Below are 12,726 nucleotides of genomic sequence, written 5' to 3'. Positions count from 1 at the left end.
GTGTAAACCAGAGTTTTAGCCAATAAAGGGCTTGGTGATTCTCCATGTTTTTGCCAAACCAAGCCCTTGAATCCAGAGCGTCCCTCTTCATATACAAAAGCTAAACAGCCAAAGTGACAGTCGGTCTGTCAATCGGTCAGATTTTCACCTGGATGAATAAATTCTGACCCTAAAAGTTTTCTTTTTAATGTTTTTTTTTTATTTTTTCATAAAGCATTGTTTGGAGCTGGATGTCTCAACACAGGTCTTTGCATGATTAGTCCAGTTTTAGATGATTTTATTTGTATTTGCACTTTATTTATTTAGCAGTGGAGCTAAGCTCTGAAGCACGCTGACACTGAGCTAAACTGGTTTGGGAAAATGTGAGAAATGCTTTTTGATTTCCTTCACTCTGATGTAAAGGTTTGGTAATTGTTCTGGGGGTTTTTTCGGCTTTGGCTGCTCTCGTATTTAAGGGTCTCCACTGCGGATCTGGTCTACTAAACTATCAGACCTGACACAACCCTAATATTCTTATATAGGCATGGGACCGGCACTTCCAGCACACTGACGAGTGCACATCCCAGTCTCTAGGCTGTTTTGGCCACCCCCCGACTGGCCCATAGCATTGCTGAGATTCGAACCGTGGTTTCCCAGGTCTCAGCAGTACTGGGCTAGCGTATTGAGCTCCACATTTAGGAATTGCTCTGAAATGTTCACTCTTCATTATTTAAAAGCATTTCCGACAAACTTATATATTTACCACTGAACTGTTGTGATGATTGAACAAAATTGTGAGTCAATCTGATTGTTCAGATTTATAAAATACGTTGTTCATCCAAAGTCAACCAAAGTAGTTAAAAATCAAGCATTAATTGTTAATTTAAGAAGCATTCGGGAGGAAAACAAAAGACAGACTTGTATTCTGGATATAGAGACATAAAATGTAGTAAAAGCAAAGGCATTAGACAGGATCTAATATGGTCTTTTAAAACAGATGGCATGTAATTTAATTTAAAATTAGCAGTAATGATATTTATGATGGTTATTATTGTCACTTTTAGCATTTGGGACAGTGAACGAAGTGGTCGAAAACAGATAAAGGCTGATAGTTTAAACATGAAAGCTGCTTGTCCTGTGTAATTTCCAACTCTGCTGTCTGTTAAGATGTTCAATTGTTTTCTAAATCATTTAAGCAGCACAACCTCTTCAAATAGCACTTATTAAATATGAATGTTATTAATCTGACTTTACAACCATTAGTAAAATTAATCAGAAAGGTTGTTTTCAGTGTCAGTGTGACGCCTGTTGCATCTGAATGTGCTCTTTATTTCTTTCTTCTCTTCTTACTTCACATACGATTGCCATATATGCCTGTGTGAACCGTGTGTCAGAACAGAAGAATATAGCTGTATGTAAATAATCCTTAGAACGTGATTAAAAGATAAAAATTCTAAATAAAAAAATCAGCTGTGTATTTTGTGAGTGTTTTGAATACTTTTGCAGGGTCTACAAATTTACATTTAGAAGACGCTTTTTATCCAAGGCGACTTACAGTACTGTGACAGTGTATTGTCAGAGCAACTGAGGGTTAAGGGCCTTACTTAAGGGCCCAACAGTGACAACTTGGAGGTGGTGAGGCTTGAGTCGTTGCTAGTGGTGTGCGATACTGCAAAATTCTGTATCGATCCAATAGCAAGTAAATACAGGGAAGTGTGTCATGATTTATGAGTAGGGCATTTATTACTATACTGAAGTACGTAGGTCTAGTTTTTGTTCAGATCCAATAATATAATAACAAAACATCATTTATCCCCAATATTGCACTTTTCTGAGATTATCCCCACACAACTCCCCTCTCTCTCTCACTGCTACATGTGTTCGGTCTCTCGGTGCCGCTCAGTCACGTGACGGTACCACAACAAAACACAGCAGAGCAGGAGGGGAGGTGTAAGGTGAGCATGTAAGATGTATGAGGAGCTGCGTCTATAAAGACAGGGTCTCTACTTTGTTATGAAATGGGAGAAACATAGTAAATGTAGCAGAGAAAAAGTAAAACTGAAGTATTGATACTATTGATATTTGGATCAATTTGGCCCCCCCTAGTAATAAAATTAGAACAGCCGTGTGAAGGTGTCAATACCTACCTAGCCCAGCCAACTAGTTCACAGCTGAGATACTGACTAAAACCCAAATAACTCATACACCATAAAATATATACAATAAAGACTTGTGCACCGTGGGCAGTACATTCACTACACAAAATACATTACAGCTGTGAGTTAATACCCAAGGTTAACAGCACTGGTACCTGTTACCTTAGTCACTAGTGTTAGCTGCTAGGCTAATTGCAGTGATTTCTGTTTCTATAAGCACTCTGTATTTATAACTAATATATCATATTAATATTGTAATACATACATTTTTGTCAGTTTTTTTGTTTCTGGGTGCTTTTCTTTTTCACAACGTTACCATCATGGTGTAATTTTCCTCAGGGTGAGTAAAGTATCTTTATAAAACGGATAGTTCCGGTCCTAAAATCTGATTGGCTGAGCCGCGTTCGAAGCCGTTGTAAAATCCCCGATAAACTCACACCTATGACCACCTCACATCATTCCATATTAATACGCCACTGAATCGAAAAAGTTAATGTTATTTTCGCCCTTATGTTGCCTAGCAACACTGTTAATCGAACTATTTTGCGTCGCGGAAGAATGCTTTATTGTAAGTTTATACACAATAAATACATTTTTGAATTAAACATTGTTGTATTTATTATATTTTATGTTTTTTTTACTGTTACTGTTTTTACTGTTACGATTTTAGCACGGGGAAAGAAGTTTTAGGGACTCCGCTTCACGTCGTGCCAAAACGTCATCCCCGTGCTAAAATCACAGTAACGTACGGCCTCTCGTGGCTTATTGCTTTAATCACCACCAAGCAGCTCATAGTTGTGTTTGCTGGGAGAATAAATATGTACCGTTTTAATAGTGACCGAATATTTGTGTCCTTGGTAATTTAAAAGAAAGAACAGATGCTATTATGTTTACATTTATAAGCACAAAGTCAAAAGAAAGGAGCACTTATTCATCAAAACACAAACAGGGAATGAGAGCCTCACTACGCATGCGCAGACAGAATGAGAGCCTCACTACGCATGCTTCAATTCACGAAGCTGACCTACGTATCAGGGAAGTTTCGTGAATTTGCGTAAAGTGCGCAAAGTATGTAAGATACGTTTGTACTTTACTTATGTACTGTATAATTCACACTATAATTTCCATACAATTGCCCCTATTTCTGTATGTGCTAAGAAAAGTATTCAAAAACTTACTCATCTGTTAGAAATAAAAGAAGAATGAACAATTTTTAATTAGATCCAAGAGAAAGTTTCAGTATGGAGATTGATTTATGCTTCTGCTAGATTTAAGTGGCATCAAGGACACAAAACAAAACCATGGACTAACATTAAATGTGGTTTTCATTATTTGTTTTTCTGATGATAATTAGGCCACATTTCATAATGCACACAGAAGCCTTAAAGTATACAAATGAACCATCATCTCGAATAAAGAACCATTGTGTTTAAGTGTGTAAGCAAATCAGGACAATAATCAATTACAGTTATGTAAAATTCTATATATGTACTTTATCTGTACTTGTAAATAAACACAGACAAAAACTAAACACTATCTGTGCAAAATAAGCAGCATGAACAATACAAACATTTACCGCTACAAGAGCAACATGGTCACGGTTCCACCCGCTCACAACCAACTTTGCTCATCAATGCTGTTAACAAATGATCATTTATCCAAACAACGATCCCTAACATCCTTGCTGAGTTTGTCTCGGTTTGGTTTCCTCTCATTTTGAGTCTGTTTCTCCAGCTTTCACTGCTATGAAAGAATAAAAATAAGTAGGGATGTAAAATGAATCGATATTCACTTTGAACAGCAGAGGGCGCTGGCGCAATACACCTTGCCTTGACGCCACTGGCGCTATCCGCTTGTTAAGTGTGACGTCATGCGTGACGTTAGGACCATTTCCGGGGCCAAACTCAACTTTAATCCCAAACGCAAACAACTATGGCTGAACCTGTGAACCTTTTTACCATTACTTCTTTCTTTTGTGAGGCACCATTGAGGGTTAAAAAAGGTCTAAACTCTTTTAACTCAAATAGAGTGATAAGTGTAAGTGTTCTTCCAGGTGGTATGGGCTTGTTAAGTCTGACGTCACACGTGACGTTCGGACCATTTCCGGGTCCAAACGCAAACAACTATGATATGATAAGATAAGATAAGATAAGGCTGAACCTCTGAACCTTTTTATATATATTGTAAAAGCAATATTGCACTAATTGTAATTTTCTATGTTTATTGTCATAAATATTTCCTGTTGAAGTGGAGACTTGGTATTTTAACTATTGATAATTTTTCCTGGTAATCAATGTATGCTGTTATTCATTAGTCCTCTTTGGTTAGCCCTTAAGAGGGCAGAATTGTATTGGCTCTATATACGGAAAATATATATAAAATATACGGAAAGAAAGAGGACGCGGAGCAATAGATTTTTTACCGTAGTTTTGTTTGTTATACGCCAATTGCGAACATATTGAGTTTTTATTTTGTTTTTATAAGAAACTTGGATTAATGGATAAGCCAATTTAAGAAGAAAGTTAAAATAAATAATGTTTGTGGAAAACTTATGGAACTCTGTGTCGCTGTCATTGGAAATTTGGTTTACAAACACGAGTCATAAACTTCTAGTCCTTCTCAATAGCGATCTGGACGAGAAAAGGTCTTTTATATATATATATATATATATATATATATATATATATATATATATATATATATATATATATATATATAGACAAGTTGTGCAGTACACTAGTTCATGTCATTATTTAATTTCATGTCAACTCATCAAGAGGTAAGCGGTCATATTTTTAATTCATTACATGAAAACTGACATTTCTGACTCTTTGGTTTTACTTTTAATCAGTATAGCTTATAGCTTATAAAAATCAAAAATCCAGGATATCACATGTAAATTATATGAACATATTACATGTAAATTAAAAACAGCTTGAAACACGTGTAATGAATATACAATTTGACAGTTTACATTAAATTATGAACAAAAATATTACTTCATGATATCTAATTGCAAGAAAAGCGGTAGAAAGACAGTTGGGTAGTTTTTTTCCGACTCGGACACAGCACTGTGGTATATTGAAAATACGAGGGGTCTCAGCCAACTTGGACCCGGATGTGACGTTTCATAAGGTCGACACGTCACGACTTAACAAGCGGATATTCAAGGGTAGAGTTCAGGCATCCATGAAAAAGACGATTTATGAGGTTGAGGTGAGTTAGAATGTAGGAGGGTTAGCTAGGTTCGCTAATTAGCATTTAAAGATGATATGTCATGTTCTGACTGAGGTATTTGTATAATAAATGCACAGGACTGCTATAACTTTGGACATAAATAATGAAAACCTAAATATAAAGGCTTTTGTGGGATTAGTGAAGTTATGTTAGCAAATAGCTAATGATCTGCCACTTCGTAGCTAGGTAGTGCTAGCGCTACAGAAATATCTTTAGGCTACTACTTTAAATACAGCACTGATAAGGTCTTGCAGAGGTGTTAGGGACAGCGAGGATTAAATTTTGTTCAATATAGGTGCACGTTGAGGGTCAGTCAGTGAGGTACAGTACCTGCGAGTGCCCAATTGGCAGAGACAAGTGCCATCATATGGCAGCCTTGTTGATTTGGGTTGAGAAAAACGTGTCTCGCACTGATGTGGAATGCTCGTGGAAGAGGGCGAAGACATCGAAAACAGACGAAATTGCAGCCAAGCGGGTGTCTGAGATGACACCATCCACAACACGAGGTTAGTAATTAATTTGCAAGTGATGTGACCTGGCTTATTTGCTTAACGCTAGGTGGATTAAAGCAGTGTTTTCCCTAACTCGGTCCTAGAGGACCCCTTGCCCTTCACATTTTAGTTTTTACCCTGCTCCCAACACGCCTGATCCAACTAATCAGCTGATTAACAAACCCCTTTCGGAGACGAAGCTGGTGTGGTAGACCAAGAAACTACTAAAATGTGCAGGGGTCCTCCAAGACCACTGGGTTAAAGCCATTATGAGGATGAATAGTATTTATTAAACAATGCTAACACAGTCACATTTTTCTGTGGTACTACTGAAGAATAATTAATTTAAGCTTTATGTTCATATTGAAATTTTAGTTGGCCAGACAGTGATCTATTCTGAATCCTTAAAATATTGTTAATCTGATATACTGCATGAAGAGTGTAGTGTACACTGTGAGTTTAAAAGACTGTTGATAGTATTACTTATTTTATTTCAGCTGGAATCAAAAGACCTGTCACACAGGAGGACAAAGAATGGGCACTGGCATCTTTGTCCAAACTTGGGCGTTTCACTGGAATGGGCTGGATTTTGAGTCCTGAACCGCCTCAGGTACGAATTCTGTCTCTTGCACTTTGATTTGCCCACCATGTTTCCAGAAACATCACATATGCTATGTTAAGTCATTAACAATTTGGTTATTATGCAATTTAGTACAATGTCAAAAAGAAATCATTTCAACTAGAGATGTAGTTGTACTGTAAACAGTTGTACTGTGTAGTAAAAATGGCTACACAGTTTAAACCCATGACAGATTTGAACTTAAACCTTTTTGACTTGCAAGGAAATTAGCATTTGTTATATAAATGTCTGACACAATGTGCTTAACTTTAAATTCAGACACTACCCATCAAGACATTTGATGGGTTAGTGACCAGCCCAGGTTATGCCCAAGCTGAGGACAAGGCTCTTTATGTGCTGTCATCGCTTGCTGTCACAGATGATGAGAAGCAGCAGATCGAGGCAGCAACAGTTGGGCAAGCAAAGAACCCTTTATGGTAAGAAAGTGCATTAATAAAAACTGCTGTGGCCCTGGGAACTTAATGCACTGCAACATACAATGTATGCAGATAGACAAAACACAAATTAAGAATATATCAATTTGACAACCTATGCACTTCATTTAGAAAACATGCTGCAAATTCATATGTTGTGATGTGTTGTCTGAATTTGCTGCAGATTTTCTAAATGCTTTGTATGGGCTGTCGGGTAGATGTTTTCTTGATTTGCTTGCATTTTTTGGTCTACAGTATTTGCATGTTTTCTCAAGTCATAATGCATTGAGCTCTTAGCATCACTGTACAAAATAAAATACAAGCTGAAATAATACAAAACTAGTCATTGCAACTTGCCTTTTTTTTAATTTTTTTTTTTAAATAACAGGTCGGCATTTCGCAAGAAACGTATCACGGCAAGCAACTTTGGTGTGGTCTTGGCAGCAGTCAAGCGGAAGTCTTACCCCCCTTCCTTATTCAAAACCCTGCTTGGCCATTACAATGTCCAAGACGGATCTAAAGTAAGAAGTGGATAAGTGATTAAACTTATCAGTGTATCTAAGATTAAGTGACATTTTTTGTGTTTTTATTAAAGGCATGTGATTGGGGAATCCTTCATGAGCCAAGGGCAAAGCAGCAGTACACAGAGCGCACTGGTGTCGATATCCAGGAGAGGGGACTGTTCCTGTCTGATAGCGGCCTGCTTGGTGGATCTCCAGACGGGACAGTATCTGGTGATTGCATTATTGAGGTGAAATGTCCATGGTCGGCCAGAACCAAGACTATTCTGCAGGCAGCAGAGAGTAAGGACTTTTTTCTTGAGTTGGAGGAGGTGACTGGTTCTCTAACACTAAAACCAACTCACCACTATTGGCATCAGATCCAGGGCAACCTACACCTGACTAGAGCTAACTGTTGTCATCTACTTGTATGGACTCCTCTTGACCTTGTGATTCTGCCAGTGCTCATAGACCCAACATGGGTGGTTAACATTGACACCCTGGAAACATTTTATAAAAACTGTTTCCTACCACACATTCTGTCACAGACTTAATTAATTTGCATTTGTAATTTATTGGATGAATTGATTAATTAAATTAATTTATAATTAATAATATTTATATAATTGATATGTTTATATATATGTTATTATAATACTGAATAAATAGACTTCAGCACTTCAAATAAATAATACTTAATAGAGAGGAGAAACATTTTTATCTGGTTTTACTTTTTTTAATAAAAGTTGCAAAACAAACTTGCCTGAATTATTCAAAACTAACATTAAAAAGACCAGAAAGACACAATTAGTTAATTTATTGAATTTCACAGAGAATGGGTGTTTGCAAATTAGTAAGACACACACATACTTTCAGTATCTTGTTGATGTTTTTTCTAAATTGATATGGGATATGGTCCAAAATGCTAAACAACTTCAGCCTCTGAATGGACCGCTCCACATGTATCCTTGCACTGGAGATGAGTCTGTTATTGTTGACTTCCTCCTGTGTAAACTGTCCATTGACAAGGAAAGATGGGATGTTAAGAAGGACTCCCTCTGGCAAAATATCCCGAATTGTGAAGCCCTTGTCTGCCATAACCATATCACCTGGTTGTAGATGTTGGAGAAGTCCACAGTCCGCTGTTATTGCTTTGTCTGAGGCACTCCCACCGTACAGGTCACTGGCATAGGTAATCACTCCATTGGGAGACACACCAATTAAAGCCTTTAGCGTGGTCCTTCCTTTATAATGGCTGTACAAATGACTTTGTGTGTCCAGCCTCTCTGTGTTCGAAACAGCAACCTCTGTGCAGTCAAGCACTATCCTACAGTTTGGAAAAGGTCGGAAGCAGTCTGGCAGTGATGTCTGATTTTTGGCTGTGAAGGGGATGTTGTTCTGAAGTAGACCAACATACAAAATGTCATACAGTGCACTAAGGATAGTGGTAAAGATGTTAGTTACTGTGGCTGTGCTACAATTAAACCTTGTTGCAAGGTCTACATGGCCACAATTCAATTTAAGCTTCATTAAGGTAAGGAGTAATTGATCAATTAGGGGCATAATTTGTACAGTCCAATCAGAATGATATTGTAGCTCAAATCTAGAAAGGAGTGCTTCCAAAAAAAGGACAGTGGCAGCATCAGGCAATCCAGTGTAATATTGGACCTTGTCAGGATGTGAGGAAATCTGACTGAAAGAAAATGTTTGCTTCTGTTTCTCCAATTGTTTTTTCAATTTCTCATTCTCTTCTCTCAGCATGTCATTCTCGACCTCAAGCATCACAAGACTTTTTGAAGTACTACGGGCCTGTACAGTTGCAATGTTATCTGTGGGTACTATATCTGTACTTTCTTCATTCTCAGCACTGGTAGGGACCACTTGCTTCTTCCGCTTAGGGGGAATGCTGGGGTGATCGGGAAGTTGGAAAATTTTTTCCTCGTTCCATGCAAATCGCGATGGTCCAGCAGCTTTGCCAAAGGGGAAATGCCAACTGCACACCCTGGAGTTGCAGTTTGGGGTGAAGTGTTCACGCCTGTAAAAAAAAAAAAAAAAAAATGACAAGATGTGCAGTACACTAGTGCAGGTAATCAGAATATCATTAAAAGTTCATGTAATCAATTCATTCCAAGAGGCAAGCGGTCATATTTTGTATTCATTACATGAAAACTGACATTTCTAACTCTTTGGTTTTAATGAGTATAGCATTACTATATGAAATTAAACAAAAAAAGCTTGAAACACGTGTAATTACGGTTAAAACACTAACATAGTCACTGGCCCTTTGCATGAGAGGCACAGAGGCTGGGTGGGTGCTAACGTTAGCTAGCTACACTAGCTAACATTCGCGCCTAAGCTGTCTAACGCTATATTTGCTTTAACTGGGCAGTAACATAAACAACAGAAACACGAAAATGTGTTATATAGCAAGAAGCACATTATAAAATATAAATATGTCGAGGGTATCCGCAAAGGGGCAGTTTGGCTTTTGCCGTGGGGGCTAACGTTAGCGAGGTAAGCTAGCTAGTGCTAGGTATTTAGAGACCACGGACGAAAGGTTTATTATATATTTATTCATAAGAGATGTAACTTACCTTATCATCTGCAGCCATTTTCTTTTCTCTTTCTCATCGCAAGGAAAGCGGTAGAAAGACAGTTTAGTAGTTTTTTTTGACTCGGACCTGTTGAAGCAACACGGGACACAGCACTGTGGCATATTGAAAATACGAGAGACTCAGACAACTTGGACCCGGATGTGACGTTTCATAAGGTTGAAACGTCACGATTTAACAAGCCCATACACCAGGTTGCCAAATTCAGGGATTTTCAGCTAAATTGGGCTTAATTCAAAATTGTTTTGCATAGTTTGTACCTACCTCAGAAATAGAAGGGCATTCATTATATAGATAAATAAAAGATAAGCACAAATACTGGGTTTTATTGTGTTTTTCAAAGAGAAGCAATAAAAGGAAACTTTGTCATAATTTGTCTTCAATTTCAGTTCGAAAAAAATCGTATCGTAAACCCAGTATCGTGAATCGCATCACATCGTGGGTAGAGTGTATCGTTACATCCCTAAAAATAAGTAATGCAGGAGTCTGTGCTGCTACTTTCACTGTATCACCGAAAACAACAAACATCAACAGCGGCTTATCGGTGACGTCACACTAAACACGTGACTGACAAAGCTCTATGAGCAGCTACTTATAAACTACTGAAACACTGGACCGACTCAGGATTCACATCATTCATTTTAATGCGTGTTATAATATAGCTTATTTACATATAAATCAAATAATGTATTGCGGTTCCATATATGAAGATAATAATTTGCACTCGTTATTTATGACAGTTTTGATAATAAACGGAAATTTGACCAAATGAAGCGTTTCAGAATGTTTGTGGTGTTTCTGCGCCATCATGTGGATCTTTGCTGAGGTATCTTGTCCAGTTGCTGGCTTGGTTAGCTCGTCTTCAGGGGAGATTTACTATATAAAGAAGAATAAATAAACATTAAACCATTTAGCTGCACTTAACAGCGTCTGTACAGGAGCTTAAATACTAAAGAAAATTAAATTCATCATGTTTCCATGTTGTGTTTTGAGCACTGATGTGATGCATATCGAGAGGAGAAAGCAGCGATTCACTGTTAAACTGAACAGTAAATGTGAGCACAAGAAACAGGGAGGTTTATACCAGCTGAACGTGTTTTTACTTCTTAAAATATGATAAATAAATCACACATTGAGCACAATATGACTCGTAAAATACTCGTACATGAATGATAAACATGTGAGTCATTCTATAATTTGGGGTACATTCCATGTCCAGTGATAATAATTATATTTATTCTAACAATTTTCTTTAAAAATTTCATATTTTACCTATTAATGGAAAACATGTTGTAATATCACAAAAACATTATGTGCATCCTATGCTTCATTTAGCTTGAAATTTGTCATGATGTTCCTAAATGAACAGTTTTTGCTGTGTCTGTTTTTTAAGTTGAGGGTGCCTTGGTTTCAAAATAATGAATAAAATTATTAAGGGCATCAACATCTTTTTTTAAATTTATTTCAATAGTTTAAATACTAAAGAAAAATAATATTTTATATTTTAAATATCTCTTTTAAATAATTTAAATATATTTATTTATTATTGTCCGCAAAAGTTCTGTCAGCTATGTTACTAACAGAACTCCACTCAGCAACTCAAAAATGGTTTGTTCTAAAACTATGTGACCAGCATTACATGATATCATTTTTCTCTGTGGAGGGTATATTGAACAAACTGTGGTGAATGTCCTCTTATTTTTTTAAAATATTTTATCTATAATAGAACATTGTCAATGAGTATATTAATTGACCGTCAACTATGTTACATACATTGTTATGGTTACAATTTGTTTAATAATTTTAATTCAAATGTATGTTCAAATTAGACATTATTCTGTTCAAGAAATGACATGTGGTCAGCCAGGCAAGGTCTACCACTGAAGTTATGGGTCAAAATAGGGAAATTGTCAACTATGTTACCTGTCAACTAAGTTACCTAGTAGTCTACATCTACTTGCCCTTTTAAATAAAATAAAACATAATTATATTTAAGCTTTGCAACTAGTGGATATGTTACACTAAAGGAATATATTAATTTGAACCACTGATTGTTCTATTGAGAGAGAACAATTTTTTTGTACTTTTTTGGAGATGTGAAATGTACCCCAAATTATAGAATGACCCATGTGCATTTATTACTGACCGAAGTTCCACTTTTCTGGCTTGTTGTAAAATAAACAAAATACACAAAATTATCAAATTACTTAAATTAATTTTCAGTTAGAGGTTTTTCATACAATCGTATACAATAATACACTACCTGGCCAAAAAAAAAAGGTCACCACCTGGATTTAACTAAGCAAATAGGTAAGAGCCTCCCATTGGATAATTACTGCATGGGTGATTATGTTTCAGCTGGCAACAAGTTATTTAACCCTAACTGATGCAGTGAGTAGTTTTTCATTTGTTAAACAACCATGTGGAAAGACATCCTGTGGTCGTGGAAAAGATGTTAATCTGTTTCAGAAGGGTCAAATTATTGGCATGCATCAAGCAGAGAAAACATCTAAGGAGAAGCTGAAACTACGAAAATCGGGTTACGAACTGTCCAGCGCATTATTAAAAAGTGGAAGGACGGTGGGGAAACATCATCTTCGAGGAAGGAATGCGGTCGGAAAAAAATCTTGAATGATCGTGATCGGCGATCACTTAAACGTTTGGTGAAATCAAATGGTAGAAAAACTACAGTAGAACT

General features: G+C 36.8%; 2 protein-coding genes across 2 annotated transcripts; one reads left to right on the top strand and one right to left on the bottom strand.

The window, feature by feature from the left end:
* The first annotated feature begins 5,339 nt into the window (after nt 1-5,339).
* Nucleotides 5,340-8,160, top strand: LOC134312144 (uncharacterized). Its single transcript, XM_062993847.1, has 5 exons — nt 5,340-5,878; nt 6,361-6,473; nt 6,762-6,919; nt 7,305-7,437; nt 7,512-8,160. Exons 1-5 carry the CDS (start codon nt 5,740-5,742, stop codon nt 7,968-7,970), a joined length of 1,002 nt encoding a protein of 333 aa, XP_062849917.1. The 5' UTR covers nt 5,340-5,739; the 3' UTR covers nt 7,971-8,160.
* A 58-nt stretch (nt 8,161-8,218) lies between these two features.
* Nucleotides 8,219-10,209, bottom strand: LOC134312143 (uncharacterized). Its single transcript, XM_062993846.1, has 2 exons — nt 10,011-10,209; nt 8,219-9,451 (listed from the first exon to the last, which is right to left on the bottom strand). Exons 1-2 carry the CDS (start codon nt 10,130-10,132, stop codon nt 8,233-8,235), a joined length of 1,341 nt encoding a protein of 446 aa, XP_062849916.1. The 5' UTR covers nt 10,133-10,209; the 3' UTR covers nt 8,219-8,232.
* Between the last annotated feature and the right edge of the window lie 2,517 nt (nt 10,210-12,726).

This window comes from Trichomycterus rosablanca, chromosome 4, assembly GCF_030014385.1.
Source record: "Trichomycterus rosablanca isolate fTriRos1 chromosome 4, fTriRos1.hap1, whole genome shotgun sequence".
Classification (NCBI taxonomy): Eukaryota; Metazoa; Chordata; class Actinopteri; order Siluriformes; family Trichomycteridae; genus Trichomycterus; species Trichomycterus rosablanca.
Note: the sequence above shows the minus strand (reverse complement) of the source record. Positions and strands in the feature narration are given on the sequence as shown.

Excerpts from the sequence above, each read along its gene's own strand:
- LOC134312144 (XM_062993847.1), top strand. The coding sequence starts at position 5,740 with ATGGCAGCCTTGTTGATTTGGGTTGAGAAAAACGTGTCTCGCACTGAT. Across the intron at positions 6,474-6,761 it reads TGAGTCCTGAACCGCCTCAG|ACACTACCCATCAAGACATT; the intron begins GTACGAATTCTG and ends CTTTAAATTCAG. Across the intron at positions 7,438-7,511 it reads ATGTCCAAGACGGATCTAAA|GCATGTGATTGGGGAATCCT; the intron begins GTAAGAAGTGGA and ends TTTTTATTAAAG.
- LOC134312143 (XM_062993846.1), bottom strand. The coding sequence starts at position 10,132 with ATGCCACAGTGCTGTGTCCCGTGTTGCTTCAACAGGTCCGAGTCAAAA. Across the intron at positions 9,452-10,010 it reads AAATGGCTGCAGATGATAAG|GCGTGAACACTTCACCCCAA; the intron begins GTAAGTTACATC and ends TTTTTTTTACAG.